Below are 24153 nucleotides of genomic sequence, written 5' to 3' on the forward strand. Positions count from 1 at the left end.
ACCCCAAGAGAATTTGTAGACCATAAAAATGAGTCTTATAATAATTTTTGCCTTCTTTTATAAATTTCAAAAAGAGGCAAAAAATAATCCCACTACAGAAAAGTTGTTTTGACAAAAAGTGGGAGACTGAATGAAGTTAGCACAGATGTCATAGGATGTTGCTATATATATATATCATGAAACTAGCTTGTCTGTCAACATGGAACAGAATAGTCTGCCGAAAAAAAAGAGAGAGAGCGAATATTTATTCTACGGGACAGAAAGAGAGAGAGAATAAAGACAGAGGAAGAAAAGAAAAAACATAGGGCGCCAACTATTTTGAAAAAAATAGTAAAAATTAAACTGAAGATAAAGAAATTAATAAATAAATAAACAAATTAAAATGAAATAATTAATAAAATATAAATTAATAAAGATGTGAAGTTTATAACGTTACAACTGTCTACGCTACTAAATAAAGCAGCAGCAACTATAAAAAGTTAGAGGCTTTAGAAATGTGGCTCTACTGACGCATACTGAGAAAATCTTTGACAGACGTAACCACCAACAAGACGGATGGGTAAAAAGATAGAATTAACAAAAACTTTTTTAAAACAAAGAAAATGTCAAATTTGGGCCTTGTGATCGGTAATGATAAGTACAGTCTCCTACAGCTTATAGTGAAAGGCAAGATTAAAGGTAAAGGTTTTAAGTAAGAGGTTTGGATAGAAAGAAAAAATTCTGGCTTTAAATACCAGAAGCTGCAAACGCAATACATGCGGCACAAAACAGAGAAACCTATCGTTTGATTGTCGCAATCTTCGGTAGAAAAGGACAGATAAAGATAAAGTCTCCTTTTGATAGAAACAGAAATCAGGATTAGCACACTATTTTTTATGGCTAGCATTATGCATTGCCAATCTAGTCTTTACTATAACTATTGTTTCCTTTTTTGTGTGACAAGTTATTAAAATAGTCTACTATAACTAAATTATAATTTTTACATTTTTGCTTTGTGTTTGTTTTAAAATAATAATTGCTGAGTTGGTATTTTTTTACTTTATAATTTTATTATTTTAATTTTGCTTTAAGTTTTGCTTGGCGTTTACAATATTGTTTTTTTTTTATTTTAGGAACGTTACACACCTCTTCCAAATGTATATTAATTAGTAAGTGTTCTTAAGACTACACGAATATCGCTTAGAGCACTTAAAACTGCACTTTATCAGTCGCTTCCAGCTTTTGCACGTAATTTTACTTCTTTAAGTGCCTTTTCCCTAAAAGTTGTTTTAACGAAATATTTAAGTTTATTACAAGCGATATTAAATTTATTACCGGTCCCTTTGGAAACATAAAGCTGCTACTTTACGAAAGTACTTAGCTCTGATGGAATTTTTGTTAAAATAATAATTAAAAGGAAGTCGTTAATCACAAGGATTATTAAAATTGGTATTGCTTTAAAGGTTTAATTACTACTAAAAATGGAAAGACTTGAAGAGCACTATATAAAGATTATGTTTAAGAAATTTAAAGTTATATTAAATTATGCGTAACCAAAAAACTACGGACACCGGTCTCGTAGTAAAATTTAAAACTGTTGCAAAAATAATTGAATTAAATTATAAAATATTGAATTTCTAGGATTCCAGTACAACGATTCATATTATGTTGTTAAGACATTTAGTTAGTAAGAACTGAATAGAGGGACAATCCTTTAATTAAAGACGTTTTGTGTTTTAAATTTATATATTACCAGTTCATCTACAAAAGTATTTAAATAAGCACACATCCATAGATAAAAAATAATTTGTAAAGTAAATTATTATTAAAATCAGTATAGAATCTGCCTTTGTTAAGAATAATTATTTTGGATCTAAAATATTTTGTGAGAGTTTTAAAATTTTAAAACTTAAGTGGCGCACTCAGTAGAATAGTCAAACGCAATTAGCTATTATAAATTCCGGTTTGTTTTACCGATTTGTTGACCACTTATTCGGGAATTCCAGTTTATTGACTTTGTTATTAGTATCCTATATATATATTTACTGACTATTTGCAGATATTTGTAAAAATCACGCTAGCACTTTTACTATTTTACTAAAAATAAATTACGAATAAAATCGTTTTTATTCATAAATAAAATATATGCATTTGGTTTCAGATTGACAACGAAGTGACCTACGCCGAACTATCCCACGTGAGACCAAACTCCCTGGAGCCCATCAAAAACGGCGGAAATCAGTACGGCACGTTACTACACAGAGACGACCCCACAATTTACGCTCAAATCGACCACAACCGTCGGCCGCCACCCCTCAAAACTTCCCCAATGGTGTCCCCCGCGTCCGTAATTTTCCCCCATAAACCAGGCATCTACCACAGGGAGGTAGTTACTGTAAGAACGCCGCTGATGGGATGCCAACAAGAAAGTTGTGTATAAAGTAACTTAAGGAACCAATAGGCGGGGTGATGCTAGCGAAATACGACTTACAAAAATATCAGAAGTAGTTTACTTACCAAATATAAGCACATGTTCATATAAGTACTAAAGATGCTTAAATTTTTCTTAAATTTCAGTAACTTAGGTGTCATATTGACATATTTATTTCACTTATTTTTTGTGATTTGTTTAAGGATTAAAATTACTCCAACCATTACATGTTACAATATATAATAAAACATGGCGTGATATTAGTTACCACACCATGTTTAATTCTGTTTTATTTTAATCGTAAATAAATACTACAGCAAGTATTTGTTACAAATATCGTGTGATCTGCTCTCTGGGGAACTTTAGTAATAAAAGGATCACTAATACCAATATTATAACTACGAGGCAGTTTTTTAGAAATGTTTCAAAGCTGTGGCAAAACTGACATGTTTCTAAATTTAACCTTATAACGAAGTTCGTCTTATGGTTGTTCTGTTATTTCTATAAAACATTGGATATCATCAACACTGCCTTGACCTTATATATTGTTGATCTAAACAGATCATTTGTATATCAGTCAGTGTGGTGCAACCACAGGCAACAAACCATTCTCCTAAATTTTGCATTCATAAAATATTTTGATAAAAAAGAATACTTTTCCCTTAGAATTTGTATCAATTTACTTTTTGCATAAACCTCTAAGGATCATTGGCATGGTAAGAATTAAGGAGTTATAGTATTTGTCAGAATCATTTTTTTGAGTTTGAGGGCCTTGATAATATTAAATGTTATATATCCCACAATTTCTGTGTCAATCAAATCCACTCGTCCTGTCAAACTTCAAATTCTAGATTCTAAATTATTGTTTCTAGAATTGTAGAAACAATAATTTAGAAATTATTGGAATCTTCTGGAATCTTCTGTGGAATTCTTCTGAATTTTATGGCTTCTGGACTTGGTAAAAGATTGCCACTTTTGCCAATATATCCACGTTCTCATTACTAGAAACTACGAGATGTAAAGCAGTCCATGCAAGTATATATTTGTGTTCTTAGTTTTCAGTTAAATTATTGATACTGATTTGATGAGCAGTAAACATAAATCCGTTATTTAAAGTACTTACGTGGGGAGTAATATGGACAGAGCTTAGCTTTTAATGCAATTTTTTTCTGTATACTCAATTACGTGCCGTCTTCTCCCAGAAGATTAGCAACCACCATAGCGATTTAAATCTTCGATACCGCTGCTCTCAACAGTTCTTTAGGACAGCAGTTGAATCACGTTTTTAGATTGGATAGAATCAAATATAGCAACTAATTTCTACCTACAAAGATGTAAATGACCAGTGAGTCTACTGTAAACTATATCTTGCAAATTTATTAAAATGGTTTTTATTTACATATAATCTTTTTTAAATTTTGAGTTCGAGTTGAGTACAAGTTTTTAGATCATGAGTAAGGTGATTCAAGGATAGTCTATTGTATAAGGTATATCCTGAAATGGAGAAATAATTAATAACATAAGGTATGCTGATGACACTGTGATTCTAGCAAGTAGCATGGAGGAACTGAGTTGCCTAATGAGTAAGATACAAAAAACAAGTGCACAATACGGACTCAGACTAAATATCACAAAAACCAAATGGATGTTAATAAGTAAAAACCCAACAACCACCACAGCAACTGATATTAGACGATGAAAGAATTGAACACGTGGATTCGTACATCTACTTGGGAACAACAGTTAACTCAAATTGGGATCAAGCGAAGGAAATACGTATAAGAGTAGAAAAGGCAAGAGCATCATTCACTAGCATGAAGCAAATTTTCACCTCTAAAAGCCTCACCCTACCTCTCAAAATTCGACTTCTGAAATGTTATGTATTCCCGGTTTTGTTATATGGAATGGAGGCGTGGACAATGACCGCAACAATGATGAAAAAAGTAGAGGCCTTCGAAATGTGGGCTTACCGACGTATATTACGTATATCCTGGACTGAGCACGTGACCAACGAAGAGGTACTACGCCGGATAGGTAAAGAGAGAGAGGTAGGAATAAGTATAAAGAAAAGAAAGTTGGAATACTTGGGTCACGTTATGAGACATAATAAATATAGAGTACTACAGCTGATCGTTCAAGGGAAAATAGACAGCAGAAGGGGTCCAGGGAGGAGAAGACACTCGTGGCTCCAAAACTTGCGGCAATGGTTCGGATTGTCATCTGCTGAACTATTCAGATCTGCCGTAAACAAAGTCAGAATAGCCATGTTGATTGCCAACGTTCGGAACGGACAAGGCACATGAAGAAGAAGATATCCTGAAAATGTTTTGCCAATATATTCTTCTGTGAAATATTTAGAAGCTGTATGTACAAGTCTTTTTAAAAATATACTGAGCTTTGTTTTTTTTATGTATACCTGTAGACCTGTTCCGTTTGTCCATGAATATCTAGTTTATATAATATGGTCTTCAATTTCTGCTATCTTTGGGCTTTAACAGCTGGAGTATCAGACTTGCTTAACCTTAATCTGGTCTCCCAGTTTAGTCAGTTTTCTTATTAAACAGTCCCACACCAGCCTGGACATATTTTCCTGACACGCTAGTGCCTTTAGTGCCGCTTGACTCTCAGGCATTATATGGATCTGCTTTTTTAAGTGCCCTCTCATTTTTTGTTTCCTTTTGGACATTGCAGTATCGCGTAAATCTCCGGTGCAAAAACGAAGAAACTTAAAAAACGGTGCAGTTCTTCTTCAAGCTACATTTTTGGGTAATTCTTAGATTGTTGAAGTATATTCCTACGCCCACACCCTCTATAGTCATATTCGTCTGTATACTAGTTCTAACCGTCATGTGATCCGCTTCCGCATCAAAGATGTCCTCTATCATAGCCCTTGTAAGACGCATACGCCCTGTCCATTCCTTGCAAAGTTTTATTGATTGTTTTAGTCTGTAGGTTCCCAATCTTGCTTCTTCTTTGATTATCAAACGCAAAGGAGACAGGCCTAGTAGTGCCTCAATAGCTGCTGTTAGACATCAATTATTCCCATTAACGCAATTCTCTGTATATAGATGAATTTGACTTTTGCACCTGTTTAGTGCATCAAAGTGTATTCGTGCATCAAATCGTCGCTGCAAAGATAATGGGGGGTGTGATCATCATGGTATTTACCCAGGGCACCATATCAGGTTTAAATATCTATTTATTTCCATATATGCTTCTGCCCTTTATAAGAGCTGGCACTACTCTGCTCATTTCTTATTGCCAGTTCTAAGTAAATTTTGAGTCTATACAACCTCTAGATAGTTTATCTCTGAATTTTATTCTGAATTTGCTTTAGCTGAATTTTCTGTCCCTACAGTTTTAGAGGACCTAATCTCTCTAATTTACGTCTGTGTGTAAAAGCAACTATGGTGGATCTGTGGGGACTTATAGTTAGCCCCTCGAAATAAGTCCAGTGTCTCACTAGTACTAGGGCCTCTTTTATCTCCGATCTCTGTCTACCGTATTGTTCTTTCCTTGTGAGAGAATAGCAAATCATCCGCATATTCAATTGTTTTATGAACATTTGCCTTTTTAGTCCTAATTAGTCCTTTTATCACCAGATTTTACAGTTTTACAGCAAAGAGGACACAACTGCCCCCTGTGGACATCCCTTTGTCGAGTCGGGCCAACACGGTCTTAACAAGAATGGTGGTATTCTCAGCTATATTCCTAAGTATAGATTTTATCCAATTCAGACAAACATCCTTGACACATTCATGTCCCAGGGCATTGGTTATCGATATTATCGAAGTGTTGTCGTAAGCCCCTCTATATCCAAAACTGGAGTCTTGTGAAGAGACATTATTTTTCGATCTTATAGGAAGTAACTTGTAGTAGTTGTTTTGGCATTTTAGGAACCAATTTATCATTTAAAATATTGTATATTTAATTTTAATGGGTTTAAAGAAATTTACTCAGATATTATGTTTTACACATATTAATGAGACATATGTGTGATATGTAGCCCTGTTATTTCTTTTGCCACTATTAGATATGTTTGGACTTTGGGGTTCTTGAAACTGACCTTATATTCTTTTAGACACACTTTGGTATATGGCCTTTATAATAAAATGTTTGACAATATTATATATACCACATTCAGAATGGCTACCACCCGCTAGTTGTCTTATTCTAGCTGGTTTTCTTTGGTAATGGGCATACTAGACATAGATTCCATTCTTCTGGCATTTCTTCTGGTCAGATTTTATTAAATATATTGTGCACTTAATTGGTTAACTATTGTCACACGTGCTTAAACAGCTGTTAATGTATAATTCATTGTCTCTTTATAAGATTACTAGTCTTCCTGTAGTATCTCCAGAGTAGCGTACTGATATTTTAACGATTTTCCGTATTATTTATTATAAAACTATATACTTTTTATAAAATGCCGTAATGGTTATGTTTATTATAAAGATAATTTTATTTTAATTACGTGAACAATTAAGTCTACTTCTGATATTTTAACAGAACCGCTTTTTGCTGCCATCACTTAGACTAAAAACTGTTGTAAATATAGAGGACGAATATGGGACGTCTCTTGTGTGTTGATTCCGTACAGAATAGTGAGATAAAACTATTTTTGAATAATTTGGAGTTTATAGCAGGTACAGTGATTGTTTGAAATATTCATGAAAGTAGTATGGCGTTCGTGCATTAAAATGTCACACGGGAGTGTGGAAATAAGTCTCGAAAAATTGGCTATAAAGAAAAAGGTAATATTGCCGCTTTTTAAAAACCCCGCTTTTATGATTTTTATTTATCCTATCATAAAACAAAGATATTTTGTTAGTATTATATTATTTAGAATAAGGTTTTATAATATGTAGGAGTAGAATTATTATTTAGAAATACAAAATTTGTATTTCCATTTTTTATATTATGTAACTAAATCCTAAAAAACTCATTTAAATATTTACGTTTGTTCTGTTATTTTAAAGAATTATGTTTTATGTTGTACAGTATTTGGCTTTATGTCACTTTATGCGATATTTTATGTTGTAAAATTTTAATACTATGGCACAAATAGATATATGCCGTGTCATTTACTATTTTAATCTGCTTCCTTTTAATTTCACGCCAGGTGGCCAGATTAAATTAAGATATACTACAAACTTTTTGATTTATTTGTCTGAAAATAATAAATAACATCACAGAAATGTAGCTGCTAAATATCATGTCAAAAACGATATTTCATCTTTTGATATTGGTTTACTTCTGTGAAAAACATAATCGTGCTATTATTTCAAACACAATTAAGCTTACTAGCACAAAATTGTGTGCTTCTTAATCAAATTCGTCTAGGTTAAACTAAATCCTATCATCATCAGAATTAGGGGATCTTACAATTATCTTGGACAACTTTAATGCTAAGATTCTTCTTTTTGTGACGTTCCTATCAATGGAGGTTGGCCACCAGATTTCTAAGTTTCTCTTTCCTTGGCAGTGTGGAATACGCTGCAAAAATTTCGCAGTCTTGACTCTTTCTACCTACTCACTTTTTCCTATCTACTGTTTTCTGCATGAATACCTACAATCCACTGTATTTTTGAACCGTCTATAGAATTCTTAGCATTCTCCGGTATATCTAATGTTGAATGGCTTCGATCTTCCTAACGTACATTAGTCAGAGCCTCAGTCTTACTTACACATTTTTAGATTTCTGTCACATACTAATAGCCTGAATTTTAGAAACACTGTCCTTGTTATTTTTTATTCATACCCTGATCTCCTGGCCTGGCTTCAAATTATAGTTGATGTAGGCTTGAAAAATATTTACATTCTTCCAATATCTCTATTTACTGCTCACACAGGGTAAGTTGTTCATCATTTGTAGAACTTTTTGATATTATCATTATCTTGGTCTTATAAATATTACTATCAAATCCCATTTGGATGCATTCTCTATTTATTGCATTTGCATCTAGTAAAATTTGTAGCTCTTCCGTACTCTCAGCCATAATTACTATGTCGTCTAAAAATCTTATGCTGTTTATTATTTCGCTGGCAATTCTTATTTCCTCTTTTTGTTCCTATAAGGCTTTTCTTAAGATGACTTGTGAATATAGGTTTAAAAGTGTCGGATACAAGTCCTTGCCTGACCACGACCTGATTTTAATATATTTTTTGTTCTAACTGAAATTTTCTAGTTCGTCTATTAGTTTTATATGTTGTACTTGGTCAAAGGCCTTGTGAAAGTTTATGAAACATACATATGCACTCTGGTTATACTCCCGACATTTCTGCAAAAGGAATTTCATTACAAATAATATCTCCCTTGTACCCACGCTACCACTGAAGCCAAATTGCGTTTAATCTATCTTCTCCTTTCATGTCTTATATATTCTGTTTTGAACAATTTTAAGTTTTATTTTTAAAGAATAACACATAAAGCATATCAATCTAAAGTCATTACATGTTATGGAATTATTATTTTTGGTAGACGTATACAATATTGATCTGCCACTGTCATCTAAAGCTCTTAATAGTTTAACTAGAATTTTGTCTGTGCCCCGTCCCTGACCTGGTTCTGGTGGTAAATTTGTACGTATTGTTCTTCTTTACTCATACCTTGTTAAATTGTTTTGTCATCATCAAGTAGTTGCATTATATATTGTTTCCATACTTTGTTTAGGCATCATAATAAATACAAAATGGACCAACAACCAGGAAATAAGAGCACGTATGGAAAAGCTAGATACGCCTTTAGCCATAAATAGGCCTTCTTCAAGAGCCACCACCTCTCTCTTGCTATAAAAGTAAGAACGCTGCCATGCTAAGTCTCCTTTTTCCTATAGTGCCGTGCATCTATCATGCGTTAACGAATTATCTTAAGGCCAGACGTCTGTCTTTTACGGCATGCAAAAACTTGCCAGTGTTATTTACGCATGTCCAGTTCTATATATTTCATAGCCACGACATTTGTTTGCGACGTATTCTTCTCTTGTCCTCAATCTTTCCTTGGATAATTAGTTGAGGATTGGTTAATTTTTTTTCTCTCAGGATATAGCCCAGGTATCCAATTTTTCATACTTAAATCAAGTTTGGTAACTCTCTCTCAGTATTTACTCTTCTTAATGCCTTCTCGTTTCTTACCCTGTTTCTTATATGTCCATGGTATGCGGAACATTCTTTTCAAGGTCCATATCTCGAAGACTCATAACAGGTATTATCCGTACTCTGTTATCGTGTTGAATTGTGCAATTATATTTCCATAAAACTATTGAACAAATATATTTCCATAAAATTGGAAGCATTTGAGATGTTGATATATTGAAAAATACCTAAGATCCCGTGTGCTGGTAGAGTCACGAATGAGAAGGTCCTCAGAAGACTGAAGAAGAACCGAGAGGTCGTGACCATCATCAAATCTCGAAAGCTACAGTACTTCAGACATATTACACGAAATAAATCCAGATAGGCTTTCCTGCAAGCGATTTTACAGGGAAAAATATTTGGTAAGCGAATTCTAGAAAGAAGAAGAAAAAATTAGGGTTAAAGAACCTCAGAATCTGATTTAATACAACATATGTGCAGTTTTTTCGCGCTGCTGCAGACAAGATAAAGATTGCCTTCTGTAATTACTCTTTCATTGTTATCTCTTGTGATGAGTGTTCTTCTTCCTCTGCTGTTGCCTATAAGTTCTTTCTGTCTTTTATGTAGGTTTGGGGTGTCATGTTTGTTGCTGAGTTCTTCCAGTTCCTGGCATTCCTCCATCCATTTTAACGCTAAGATTAGATAAGCTTTATACCACAAATAGTGTATTTTGTTTATCCAAGTAAGAGGTTACGGACTCTAGATAAAAAATAGAAAAGAAGAGATGGATTGCTGTAATATTGCCAATAGTGCATCTATATGATTATAAGCAAGTACTATAAACTTAATGGGGAGTATGGTTATCATTAAACATAAACAAGGGTAAAGACTGTAAGAAATCTGACTGTTTAGTTGGAATTATATGCAGACATAACCAACCAATTCAAATAGTAAGAAAACATAATAATTGAGGTACTATTTGTAACTAAAATGTTGGCAGTTCTCATAACATAAACATCTGAATTGGAAAAGCCTGTACAAAGTTTTTTTTAATTATCCATCTTCGTTTTACTTAATTATTCTGTTGGATTTTTCTCCGACCAATCAGATCAATAATGACAGACGCGGCAGAAACACCACCTGACGCAGAGAGGACAAAAAGAATTTTAGAAACAGCAGAGATGAAAACTCTTGATGGTAAGACACTATGGAACAGAACTAGAAATACAGAAGTACAGATACACAACGTAGATGCAAGGTGAAGAACATCAAGGACTAAGTAAGAAATAGTGGAGTAGAATGGAACGGTCGTATAAGCGAATGACAACAAAGTAGAGTAGTAAAGACGGCAAGAGAAGGTTCCCCAATAAGAAGACGATCAGTAGGAAGACCACTAAATCTAAGTTTCTACATTTATTTTTATTTAATCCTATGTATCATATATCCCACTTTACTTTCTTTTTCACCAGTCCGTTGTATAATTCCACAAAATACTTTGCTGCTTTAAAAGTGTTTTACGACCTTCTTTGCAAGACTTTCATATTTTAATTGTATTCTGTTTTTCATATTTCATACTAAACATGCATACGAACACCACGTTAAAATTTTATAGATTTCAGGTATTATTTTCTTGATTTTATAGTTTTTTTTTTTTATTCTGAAGCCACCTGCGCATTTATCTTTTTGCTAATTCACTCCAGGCAAGAAATAAAAAAAGGAAAAATATTATACAAATAATAAATTTGAAGGTTTTAAACAGTGTATGAGTGGTAGCTAATAAGAAATACATGAATACGTAGAGCTGATTTTGCTTTGTTTTTTTTTTAACAATATTAAAATGTAAAAAAAACATTTTTGTCTATAAAACGTTTCTCATAAATTCTAGAGAAGTATAGTTCAAATAAGTTGTAGGTCATAAAAACTTCTTTGATTTTGAGAATTTCAACATTAAAAGTCAAAATAATTCATCGAGATAATTGCAAAAACACTTATTTTTGCAGTCATTTATAAATGTTAATAACTATGTTTTTTTCATAATGATAAATGTTATATAACTACTCAAAATGTGGCAGTTATTGAGATATTAAAGTGTGGTAAATTTTAAACAGATCGACCAAATAGTTTATAAGTTATTTAATTTGTTTATCCTGGAGAGCGATTATTGAAACAACTGTACTTCCCAAACAGTCACTCTGAGTCTAGAGGTATTCTGTGAATCGCAATCGATTTTATAAGACTTCGTATTTAAGGTATATTTAAAAAGTTTAATATTTTATTAAATTAGTTGTTAAGAACACCTTGAAGAGGGCTGACTTTTTAACTTATAAATCTGTATAATAACTTCGATATTTTTTTTGTCACACGGTTTTAACCCGGCTTCCGACAGGTGCAATTTTGTAACGTTGTTCGACACGTGGGATGTGACAAACCCCAAGTTGAAAATTCTCATTCCTATATCTCGTAGATTTTCATAATAATATGTAATATTATAGCTTCAGGATAAATTACGGTAATAAATTCCAGAAGAAAATATGCCAATAATAGTTTACTATTGAACATATGGAGAAAAAAAAGTGTATTATAACCGGAGAATCAATACATTTCTATCAAAGTTAATAGTATGTAAAAAAGAAACTACAATAGGAGTAACTAGCTTATAAAAAAAAAAACAGGATCAAATTCTACAGATTAATTATTGAGTTATCAGTTCTTAAAGTTGAAGCAATTTTAGTATGTCACACAGTGTTCTAAACACAAAAAAAACTTCACATGCCTGACACACGTATCTATCTTTCCTGTCTCATTTCTAAGACATTTTGAACATCGTACCTGCTGATTAGATTTCCTCTTCTTTGCAGACGTTTCGGAATTTTCCCCTAAAAATCTTTCTTATACTGCTTCTCAATTCTCTAGATAATCTAGGGTAACTAATTGTTTCTCTTTGATGTTCTTCGATCAATTGGAAACCCAGCTTCTTCAAAAAAAGCCTTCTAGCAATGTTAGGACTATCGTTGTTTTGTCTGTGAATGATCTTGCTATTGATTCCTGCAGTGTCTATTAGATGGAAAAAATTGTCAAAGGCCAGCGACTACTGTTGCGTGCTACATTTTACTTGCAGATAGCTCGTCTACTACGTCAACTCCGCTTTTGGTCGAATTATAAAAGGAAATAATTTCTGCCAGCTTATTATAAGAATCTGTTACAGTTGTATCATGGTGAAACGAAGATATAAGTAAAACAACTTTTCCTTTCTTTGGTACATACGAAAGAATAGTGTATCCATTCTGAAATCCAAATATACTGAAAAAAACTTCTCTTCCTTTTCCTTGCAGGAATTCTATGGGCAAATCTATACTGCAGTTAAATTATGAATCTTACGCAACTTGACCAAGAGATCACGACTAGTGTACCAGTTATCAAACGTTATATTGCGTTTGGTCTTGGACACGGGAGCAACCAATCTTTCTACAATGCCTTTTGGGGAATTGCTAACTCGGAATGGACCTTCTGGCTGTTGTTGCACATACACGTTCATATTGAGTAGGTAGTTTGCACATGCGTCAACTAATGCATGTACCTTGATTCCATATTTCGATGGCTTATTTGGCATATATTGCCTGAAAGCACATCTCTCTCTGAACGATTTACGCTTTTCGTCAATTGTCAAAAATTCAGAGGGAGAATATGCAGATTTGCAATTTTACACAAACCTATTAAAGAAAGCTCTGATATGAGCTATTTTATCTAACTTAACTCTTTCTTCACGGTTTTTTTTATTATCGAATCATTGATCATTGTGCGACGAAAAACATTCATTTCTGTTCAGTCAGTGGTCCACAATTCATATAAATGACGATAGTTATTTCTGAATGCACCAGACAGGTAAAGGAGTCCCAACACAGCCTTAATTTCTATCACAGATGTATTCTCATAATATAGAGAGTTATTCCAACTTTCAGATTTTTCTGCAATTCGTTGGATAGTATGTTTAACCCAGCCAGCAATGATTTATCCATCAATAAATAGAAGGAAGCACTCAACTGGTGTCTTGGCATGATTTGCATGATTTTTGTTACTCTTTAAACTCTGGGGTTTCTTGCACTCCACGTGTCAGATGCCGGGTTAAATAGGCTTAGTAAAAAGCTAGTGAAAAAACACATTCTCTAAAAAAAACAGGAACTTTTATGACCAATAACAAGAAACAAGACCAGATATTACAGCGGACAGTTTTCCCCTTTAATTTTTTGTGGCGATATTTTACGAGTACTATCATTTTAACGGGTTATAACTGCAACTTCTTCACTGTGAATGCCATCTATAAGTTGGTTCGCAAAATTCAGAATAATAAACAATGAAAATATTTCTGTTCCCTTTTTCAAACGATTTTTAATAACAAATTTAGTAAACTGTTTAGGTTTTTTTTTAAAATATCTTAAAAATGTAACCTCAAAAAATCGATTGCGATTTACAAAATACCTCTAGAGTGACTGTATAAGGAATTTGGGGGATAAAGAAACTGAATAATTTTTAAACTATTTGGTCGATTTGTTTGAAATTTAGCACACTACTGTAAAAATAAAGGTTTTTGTTTTTATTTTGGTCTATCTATCTATTATCTTGGTCAACTGGTTATATACTTTAATTTGGAACTCTCAGAATTAAACAACTTTTTATGATCTACAACTTTTACTTCAAATATTTGTCTCTAGAATGTAAAACAAACGTTTTATAGATAAACAATATTTGTTTCACCTTTAAAAATTGTTTAAAAAAACAGCAAAATCAGCTGATTACGTATTCACGGATTTATCATCAGCTACCCCTCAGATACCTTTTATAACCTTCAAATATCTGTACAAGATTTTTACGTGAAATCAATGATTTTTTCATATATTAACTGTGGTAACTGTATCTTTATTGTATATTATTTACTACCGATAAGTGTCTGGAAACTAATCTTGTGTTTGCAATTGTATTGGGGGTTTTCTTGTTGGAACTTGTTTATCTAAACTAGAGGTATAATTTTTCTGGATTCGTGAAATAATAGAATCTATCTTGTAAAATTTTTTTTTTCTTCAAACATCAATAATGATGACATTACTTATCTAACTTAATCCTGTCAAAGTTTGATGTCTCCGCCGGCAGCAGTTTTTTTTCCATTTCTTTACGGCGGAGGGAAAAATGTTGTCATGGCAACAATATGAAACATGTCACAAAGCAACAATACAAATGTCATTAACAACAATTAAACATCATTTTTATTTATAGTAATATTAAAAGTACAATTAGTTAATGAGGCATTTTCGAAATTGAAACCGTGCAAAAATGTTCCCGACTCTTGATACGCATTGGTAATTGTTGATGATACTGATGGTCAAGAACAACTTTCAGCAATCATTCCCGATGTTGGCGAATCATGAGGGTTTAAAATTTTTTGAGCATCATCGTTCTTATTTCTTATTGAATTCTCTATATATCCTTCGGCAACCGTGCTTGATTTTCAGCCCCCATGTCGTTTGAGGCATTCTAGATTTCCGCCTCCATCAATTAAAAGTGTTGCTGAAGTTCGTCGTAAAGAGTGACCCGTGTATGCGCTTGCATCGTTTAAATTTAAATAACTAGCTACTTTTTGGGCTACTGCGCTGATTGAATGTATTCCCATGACGCTTCGGTAACACTTTCCATTTTGGTACTTGATAAAAAATCGGTTTTCTGTGAAATTTTCAGGCCGCGGTGATGCATACTTTTTATACAGTTTAATGTAGTTTTGACCAATTATCGTAAAAGATCTAATTTGTCGTGTTTTACTGTCTGGGATTTTGATAATTATTACATTTTCTTTATACTCAATGTCCACAGTCTTCATTTTTACCATTTCGTCGCATCGACAGGCACCGTTAATCCTAATTAACAAAACAATCTGAAATATTTTTATAATTTAGTAGAGTATACTACATGCTTTGCAATATATTTTTTTTTACCTTTAATCCTAAATACAACTTATCTGGCGCTTCAAACAAAAATTTATCAAACTCGTCTTTAGTGAAAACTTCAGACTTCTTTGCAGTATATCCTTCGCTTGTTTTTTTTAAAAAAGGCACATAACTTTAAAAATTTGCTTATATCCACATTTTTTCTAATAACTAACTTGGATTTTATCATAGAGTATCGTGACTACATTGTAGAAGATTTCCATTTATTTTCATTTTCCATTATATTAAAATATGCCAGTAAAACGTCTTCGGCAACTTGCCGTACTTCTCTTGTATCGCACCACTCTTGGAAGTGCTTGTACGCTAACCGATACTTTATTCCGGACTTGGAGGGCCGCAAACGTGCTACTGCATCATTAGCCGCGGACTCAATTTCGTTTAGGTTTTCCATTTTCGCACTAAATTTGCGCTTGCGGTTGCAACAACAATAAGCTGTCTTTAATAATTGCAAACAACTGTCAAACAACTGTAACCAGGGAGACGCAAATCCCACCGACGACTTAATTATTTTAATTTCTAACATCTAGACGACTTTGATAGTTGTCACAGTTCATTTCGAGTAAAAATAGCGTATGAATTGTACTATTTATGGTTAAAAATTGCTACGTTTGAAGAAAAAATAGTGTACTTTATTCGGCAAAGAAGCGACTTTTCTTGACTTGCCCTCTATTACGCGCCTCACTTCGTTCGGCGCGTAATATCGGGCGCGTCAAGAAAAGTCATGCTTCTCCGCCTCATAAAGCAATATACTATTATTTCACTTTATAGTATTCCGTTAAATTTTATCATGATGTTAATTTTTGTTGTATCGCAAAACTGTTAATGGCACCTATTATTTTTTACTTCCTTGACTGTAGTTTTTTATGTTAAAAATATCAATAATTTTTTGGGATCCTTACTTCGAATAAATTTTAGGTTTCTTCTGTTTATGCCATTGTACATCTTAAAGCAATTATGTTTGATTTATATTTATAACAGTCTACTTGCATTTCATCTATATATCGGTAAAAAACTAAACAACAAAACATTTATTTCTAAAAAAACTTCACTGGATATAAATTATTTCATTCAGACTGCTTCGCAATTTGCCAAATGAAAATATTTCAAATAATCCATGTATATTAGAAAAGTTTAAGATGGATTTTTCTTACAATGAACTACTTTCTAAATATATATTTTAATTAAAAACATTCTCGCTCAACTCAACTCACGGAATTTCTAGCTTAAAGTAAATTTTCAGCTGCAACTAGATAAAAAGTTCGAAATTAAACTGTCTTTATTCCGAAAGTTTTAGTATTGTTAATTAAAAGTTTGAATATCGAAATGTGGATAAAAAATATTGACGAAAGTATTCGTTTATCATCAAAAGTATTATTGTTTAAACAAGCAATTAAGGATCAAAAAGTAAGTTATAATTAAGTTAGTAATTATGTATATTATATAATTTAACTTATAAAATTACATTCATACTTAGTACAATTTATAATTATAATAAGTATGAATGTAATTTCATAAGTTAAATTTGAATCTCAGGGGATTTTTATATTCATCTCTTACTTCTGCTTCGTTGAATGCCGTACGCTATACAGTCTGTAGGCATTTATGCTGGTTGTCGAATGTACAGAGATCCTTCTTCCTCCCCTCTTATTATCATACTGACATCAGATATGCCGCACCAGGTTCTTATGTCTCTTAATCATAAATCTTTGCTTTTGCTCAGTGCCTCTTCAATCTTCAACGGTACCCATCAAAATGACGTGTAGATTATATTGGTTATTTTGTAAAATAAGGCTCAAGTATAAAACTTTTACGAGATCTAACAAATCTCTTTGGACAGTAGCTTTTCTTAGGACCTCATCATTTGTTACACGATTCACCCATAAAATTCTAAGCAGCCTTCTGAAGCACCACATTTCAAGAGCCTCTACACGATTCAGAATGACTCTACACTTTACACATTTTAAGTGACACTTAATGTATGTAGCATTTCAAGGCCCTGATTTTACTAGTTAATGGAACATCACAGCGAAGAAGGTATTTATCAAATTTAACGAAGATGTTTCTAGCGATTGCTATTCTTATTTTTACTTCCATGCCACAGTCCCACTTGCTGTTTAATGTAGCTCGAAAACTGAGCTTATATTTGGTTATAAGTTTTGGTTGGTTGATTGGAGTGTATAAAAATTTGGTTTTTGCTATGTTAATGTTAAGCTCGTAATCCGTACAGCTCGTAAATCTTAAAGCTCTTCTATGTTTTGCGCTATTATGGCCGTATCTTCAGCATTGTTTATGCTATTAACAGAAAGACTATTAATATTGATACCTCTTTCATTATGTTGTGTAAACAGAAATGTCTTTTGTCATTCTTATGTATTTGTTATCATGTTCTTCAATTTCGTATAACGTCTTTGTTTTCAATTCATGTCTGACGTTGTCAAAGGCATTTTGGTAATTAGCGTAAGTAAATAAAAACATATTTTCTTTTCTGTACCTGTATTTCTGTACTAGCAACTTCATGTAAAAAAGCGCTTTTTTTGTTCCCAAGTCTTTTTTGTAACCAAATTGAGTGTCTCTGGATAACCAAAGAATTCTAAAAGGCAACAAAAAATATGAAATGATTAAAAACCTGTTGAAAAGCAAGACTCTAAGTAACAGAATAAAGATAAACCTACATAAGACCTACACAAGACCTATTCTTACATGTGGGATAGAAACAACGACAGTTAACAAGTAAGAGCAAGATAGCCTGCTGAAATTTGAAAGAAAAATAATGAAAACAAGATTGAGCCCCAATGAAACAAGAGAGGAAGAAAGAAGGATGTAAACAAATGCTGAAATCAAAGAAGAATTATTAAGGGGGGAAAATATAGTCAGGTATATAAAATCTCTTTGCTTGTAATAGATAGGGCATATACAGAGACGCTCATACTGAGGTATGCTGAGAATAATAACCACTGACAATGTCTGGACACCACTATGGACCAGCTGTAGAGGAAGGTCTAGAAGAAGATGGCTGGATGATGTAGAAAATAATATAAGAACAATAAATGTTAAATAATGGAAAGTTCAGTGCGAGGACAGGAAGAAATGGAAAAGACTGCAGCAAAGATACACAGCAAGCTATAAATGGCATAGAGGAATTATTCGCCTTACCCAAGAATAGAATTTTGAACACCATGGCGTAAGCTATGATGAGCTTACGCCATGGTGTCCAAAGTTTAATGATGATGATGAGTATTTTTACGAACGCTTCTAATGCGTGGCTGATTAAGCTAATTGAATGTTGTTTCCGCAGTGACTAGCATTGTGTTTCTTTGGTGTCATCACAAAGGCTGATTTTAGCCAATCTGTTGGTAGTTGCTTTTTTTTATGTTGTTAAATAGTTTGCATACGTGTTTAATGTCAAATAGACTAAATATTTCCGCATTTGTACCATATACAGTACCATAGAAATTACCTTTATCTCAGAATGTCCACCTACAGCGTCTTCAATGGACAGGCCATGTATTTTGGATGAAAGAAAACAGGCTTATAAAAACAGTTGAATGTAATAATGCTCAATAAATATTTTATTGTTTTTTGTTTTGAAGTGATCATTAATGTGTCATTGGTATATCTTAGGTTAATAATTTTTTATCCCTTAACTAATATTCCAGTCTCCCCATATATCTAGTACCTTTTGCATAATGTATTGGCTGTATTAAACAAAATTGGAGAGATTATGCAGTCCTGCCTAACATGGGTTTCTGTTCTAGAATTACTCGATTGTATTTGTTTTTTTTTAATGTGTACTTATTATTTTGATAAAGGCGTCTTACCAGCTAAATTAAGTAGTAGAGTGTCCCTATTTCAGCCAGTACTTACCATAGATGCTTCCATTTTACGTGATCAAAGCCCTTTGTATAATACGCAAAGCTTATGAGGACTGGGGCATTAAATTCTCATTCTTGTCTCTTATACTTTTTCCTGGGACAAATTTTGTTTGTTCTTCTGATATCTGGGACAACAGATAAGCTTTACTTCTTTCATGTATTACATAAAGTAAAATGTGTGAGATTGAGATGAACGTGGGCCACTCTTTAGTTTCCCAAATCTTTTTGCAGGTCAGGTGCATAACATATACTCAAATATCTTTTGTCTCTTTCGTTTTAAAACCGGTACGAGAAGATTTTTGATTATTTTGCATTTTAATTGTTTTTTTTTTGCCTCTGACTTTCTAATGTTAGATTTCTCTCTGCAGTGAACTCGTCATGATTTGTATTTTAAGAACCATCTGCATACAGTATTTGACAATATTTTCCTTGTAACACCGAAATCGCTCTCTATTTATTTATAATATGCTGGTTTTTATCCACTATTGTTTTTGTAATTGGATTAAATTTGCTAGATAGATATCAGAATTTGTTGTGAATTTTATGGAATGGTTTAAATGCTTCTCTAGTTCTTCGCATTCTTTATTTATGTATATGTTTGTACTTCCTACAAGCTCTTTTTATTTTTCTGTTTAAACTACACCATTTTTCGATGTCGTTGTCATGTATAAGAAATTTAATTCTTCTCTGCAATTCAAGAAGTTGCAACGTTTTGTCTATCATTCAGTACTTTTTTTGACGATATTTTCCATTCTGTTATATATATATATATATATATATATATATATATATATATATATATATAGAGAGAGAGAGAGAGAGAGAGAGAGAGAGAGAGGTTTCTATGGTATTTCTGAACGCTTTCCACATTTCCTATGGTCCTATGGAATGCCATGTGTCTCTAAAATATAATACGTTTACAATTTTTCCAATATATATATATATATATATATATATATACGTTATCCACATAACTTTATATACAATCTTGATTCAGATGTAAAAATACGGTTTAATTTCCAACATTAAAAATTTCACTATTTTCATTTAATTTTGGATGTAACATTTTCGAATTGTTAATTAACTAAATGGAAATGTAAAATCAAAATCAAATATTTAAGTGATTTCAGATTATCTATACATTCAATGGATTAGTTATTTATCGTCGCTAAAAGCTAGTTGAGAAAGATAATGGGAAAGATACTTCATCTAACAATAATTATATTTTCAACTGTATTTGGATTTTTATAGTATATTAAATATAACAAACCTTTTGTGATAAAGATACTATCGACTTTGTTTGTACGTTTATTAAAATAAATGTATATTTTTTGTTATATATTTAGAAATGAGTTTATTTAGTTTTTATTGTAAAATATGTCACACATTGGAAGGTACATTCATCAAAGAGCCAGTGATATTATTGTAAGCTTTTAGTAATTTACAAAAATATATAATTTCTGTTTTTTGAAAGTAATATTCAATAAAAAAAAGAGATCGTTAAATTGCATACATGACCAATGACTTCATTTAATCGAAAGGACATTAATGATTACTTATTAATGAGCAATATTAGGAATAAGTATTAATTATTATAAAAAAAGAAGACTAAATTTATGGTTTCAGGATATGGCAATATATAATGCAAAAATTACTTAAGGTCTCATCGATAAAAAAAAATATTTTCAGACAGAATAAGCCTTTTCGTCTTATTAATATTACCAATTATACTTGTCGAAAAGTAAATTTTTGTAACAGATAGGACGATGATCTTTATTATTAACCAATCACTTTAACTCGCATATCTAGATTTAATTTCATTACTTTTACTTCTTTTATTAAAACACTTAGGGAGGTGACGTGATAGGTAAAACACCTATGACGCGCAAAACAGGAAGCATAATTTCCAAGTTATACTTGATTTTAGTTGCGTCGCGTTGAGTTCACTTTTTCAGCGCTATGTATTACTTGATGCCGCTATGTGCAACACGAGAACTGCGCGCTACTAACGCGACCGTCCGCGCTAGCAACGCTTGCCGTAGGAATAACGCGGATTTCCCGACTTTTGGGTAAAAGGCTTTTGAAATCATTTGAGATCCATGGGCTTTTTTGCTTTAAATGCTCTTTAAATACGAGCAGGCTTGAAGGATATTGTTTTCTTCCTGCGATTAATGGGAAGAAACTATTGGTACATATTGATAGTAGTTCATAATATGTTCTATCTATTCAAAAAAATAATAATGAGGATTTTGAGCAATTTCCAGATACTTAGTTTTTTCTTCTTGAAATGTTATTTGAAAAAATATTACCTGAGAGCAGATAACTTTTGACTTTGATGTGTTTTTGATTATTTCATAAATTCCACCATTATCATCATCACTGTATCCACAGCCCTGTTTCGGTATTAGTGTGTTCCAGTACTCTTCTTTATTTTAATCTTTATCATGCCTGTTTTCTCAATTATTTTATTTTTTAGGTTTTTAGGTAAGTTAGAGTAGGAATTTATAAATAAGATTATAATTAACAAATGAAAACCGTTTTCTTTCCTAACAAATAAAATATTTCAAGTTCGTTGGGGCAAAATATGACTTATAGGGAATTTGAACTACAGGGCTATATTGAACCTTACTTCTCTACACCTAACAGAAACAAGAAGATGAGATATTATACTTTGTACTACGAAGTTTTATCGCGAAATGTATCGACGAAAGGCAAGATCAGTCCCTGTCTAAAATCACAAACCAGAAGTCAGAATTAATGCCAGAAATAACTCTATACGAAATCTAAACAGCACTTTTACAAATGAAAAATAACAAATCCCCTGGCGATGACGGAGTAGTGATCGAAGCAATCAAAACTAAGTTTTCTTTTCACAGAATGCATCTACCATGGAAAAACTCCTTCTTAGTGGAACAATGCAGTCAATATTTTATTACACAAGCAATTAGACATAACAGATCTCACAAACTCCCATCCTATCAGTCTGCTTTCACACACATATATATATATATATATATATATATATATATATATATATATATATATATATATATATACTTTTCACAAAAATTATCAAAAAAAGACTGGACGCTAAATTGGACTTATATCAGCCTAAAGAACAAGCAGGATTTAGATCCGGATACAGCACTAACGACCACTTGCTAGTAATAAAGAACCTGAGAGAAAAGTCTGCATAATACAACAAACAAGTGGTACTGGTATTTTTGGACTACGAGAAAGCATTCCATACCATAAGCCAGCAGAAAATGTTAAAAGAATTGACAGAATGCCAAGTAGACCATCGCTATACTAACATAATCAAATATATCTACCAAAATGTCACATCTAGCGTAAGACTATCTGGCCAAGAAACAAATAAATTCTGTACACAGCAAGGAGTACGTTAAGGAGATACCGTCTCTCCAAGCTATTCACGACGCTTTTGGAACATACTTGTAAGAAGGCACATCTGAACGAGCATGGTATCAACATAAATGGAGAGAAGCTTAGTCATTTGAGATTTGAAGATGACATCGTCCTTACAGGCGATTGTATGGATGATGCCATAATAATGTTTGAAAAATTATATTATGCTTCCTTGGAGGTAGGACTAAAGATTAATCTGAAGAAGACGCAAATAATGACTAAGTACTTAGGACATGAAATTCAGTTGGGTAGAGATAACCAGACATGTGAGCTTTCACGTCGCATAGGATTAGCCTAAGCAGCGTTTGGAAAAATAAACTATGTATTTAAATCAGACCTACCCATATGCCTCAAAAGCAAATCTTTGACCAATTTGTGTTACCTGATGATGATGACTATGAAGTACCTTTCCAGGGGGATATGTGCTTACGAAACGAATGACGCGTGAGAAAAGCACAGCCCAGGCTGCAGAGTACGTAGACTGCAGTGTTTAAACTACAGAAGGGTCTTATGCAAAAATTTACAATAATAATGAAAATGTAAATATTTTTATTTCACCAGGATACCGTTCTTGCAGATACCAAGTAAATATTTATGTAATCTTACATTGTACAAAATAAATTAATGTAAGGCTTTTCAATTCAAGTAATATATTCACAGACAGTTAGGCGGCTATTCTTCTTCTTTTGGTGACTATCCTCTGTGTCGACAACTTTGTGTACAACTCCGTGTACAACTTTGTCGACAACTGTTCTAAATAGATGTATGGTAGTCATTCCTGCCCACTGTCTGATGTTCTTCAACTACGATGTCCTTCCGCGCCCTTGAGATCTTTTGCCTTCTATCTTGTCTTGTAAAATCAGTTGAATTAGTTGATATTTCTCATTGCACATCACATGCCCCAAGTATGTCATCTTTCTGATTTTCACAATACGCATAATTTCCAGATCTTTATTCATACTTTGGATCACGGTGTTGTTTGTAACATGGTGTATATAGAAAATTCTGAGCATGCGGCGGTAGCACCACATTTAGAAGGCTTCTAATCGTTTGGATGTTGCCTTTGTCAAAGTCCAGGCTTCGACTCCATATAAAAGGGTAGAAAATACATAGCATCTCAAGACTGGTGTTTTTACATCAATGTTCAGGTGCATATTTCATAAAATCTTCCTGAGGCGATTGAAGACAGCTTTCGCCTTTTCAATACGACATCTTATTTCCTGTGATTGGTCCCATTCCTTATTTAGGCTGCATCCAAGGTACGTAATTTTGTCGATTGGGCTAGGCGGCTATGGAGGCTCTAATGAATTCTAAGGTAGTCTCTTAGAAGTAATTAAAGCAAGACAAAGTTAGTATTTCTTGATAGGTGGTCTTT

General features: G+C 32.7%; 1 protein-coding gene across 1 annotated transcript in view; it reads left to right on the forward strand.

The window, feature by feature from the left end:
• Positions 1 to 5390, forward strand: part of LOC140444316 (nephrin-like) — a 368578-nt gene extending 363188 nt beyond the window's left edge. Inside the window, exon 11 of the mRNA XM_072536066.1 lies at positions 2141 to 5390. Coding sequence (XP_072392167.1) covers positions 2141 to 2419 — 279 coding nt within the window. The 3' untranslated portion in view covers positions 2420 to 5390. The remainder of the gene's footprint in view (positions 1 to 2140) is intronic.
• The last annotated feature ends 18763 nt before the right edge of the window (positions 5391 to 24153 follow it).

This window comes from Diabrotica undecimpunctata, chromosome 6, assembly GCF_040954645.1.
Source record: "Diabrotica undecimpunctata isolate CICGRU chromosome 6, icDiaUnde3, whole genome shotgun sequence".
In the NCBI taxonomy this organism is placed as follows: Eukaryota; Metazoa; Arthropoda; class Insecta; order Coleoptera; family Chrysomelidae; genus Diabrotica; species Diabrotica undecimpunctata.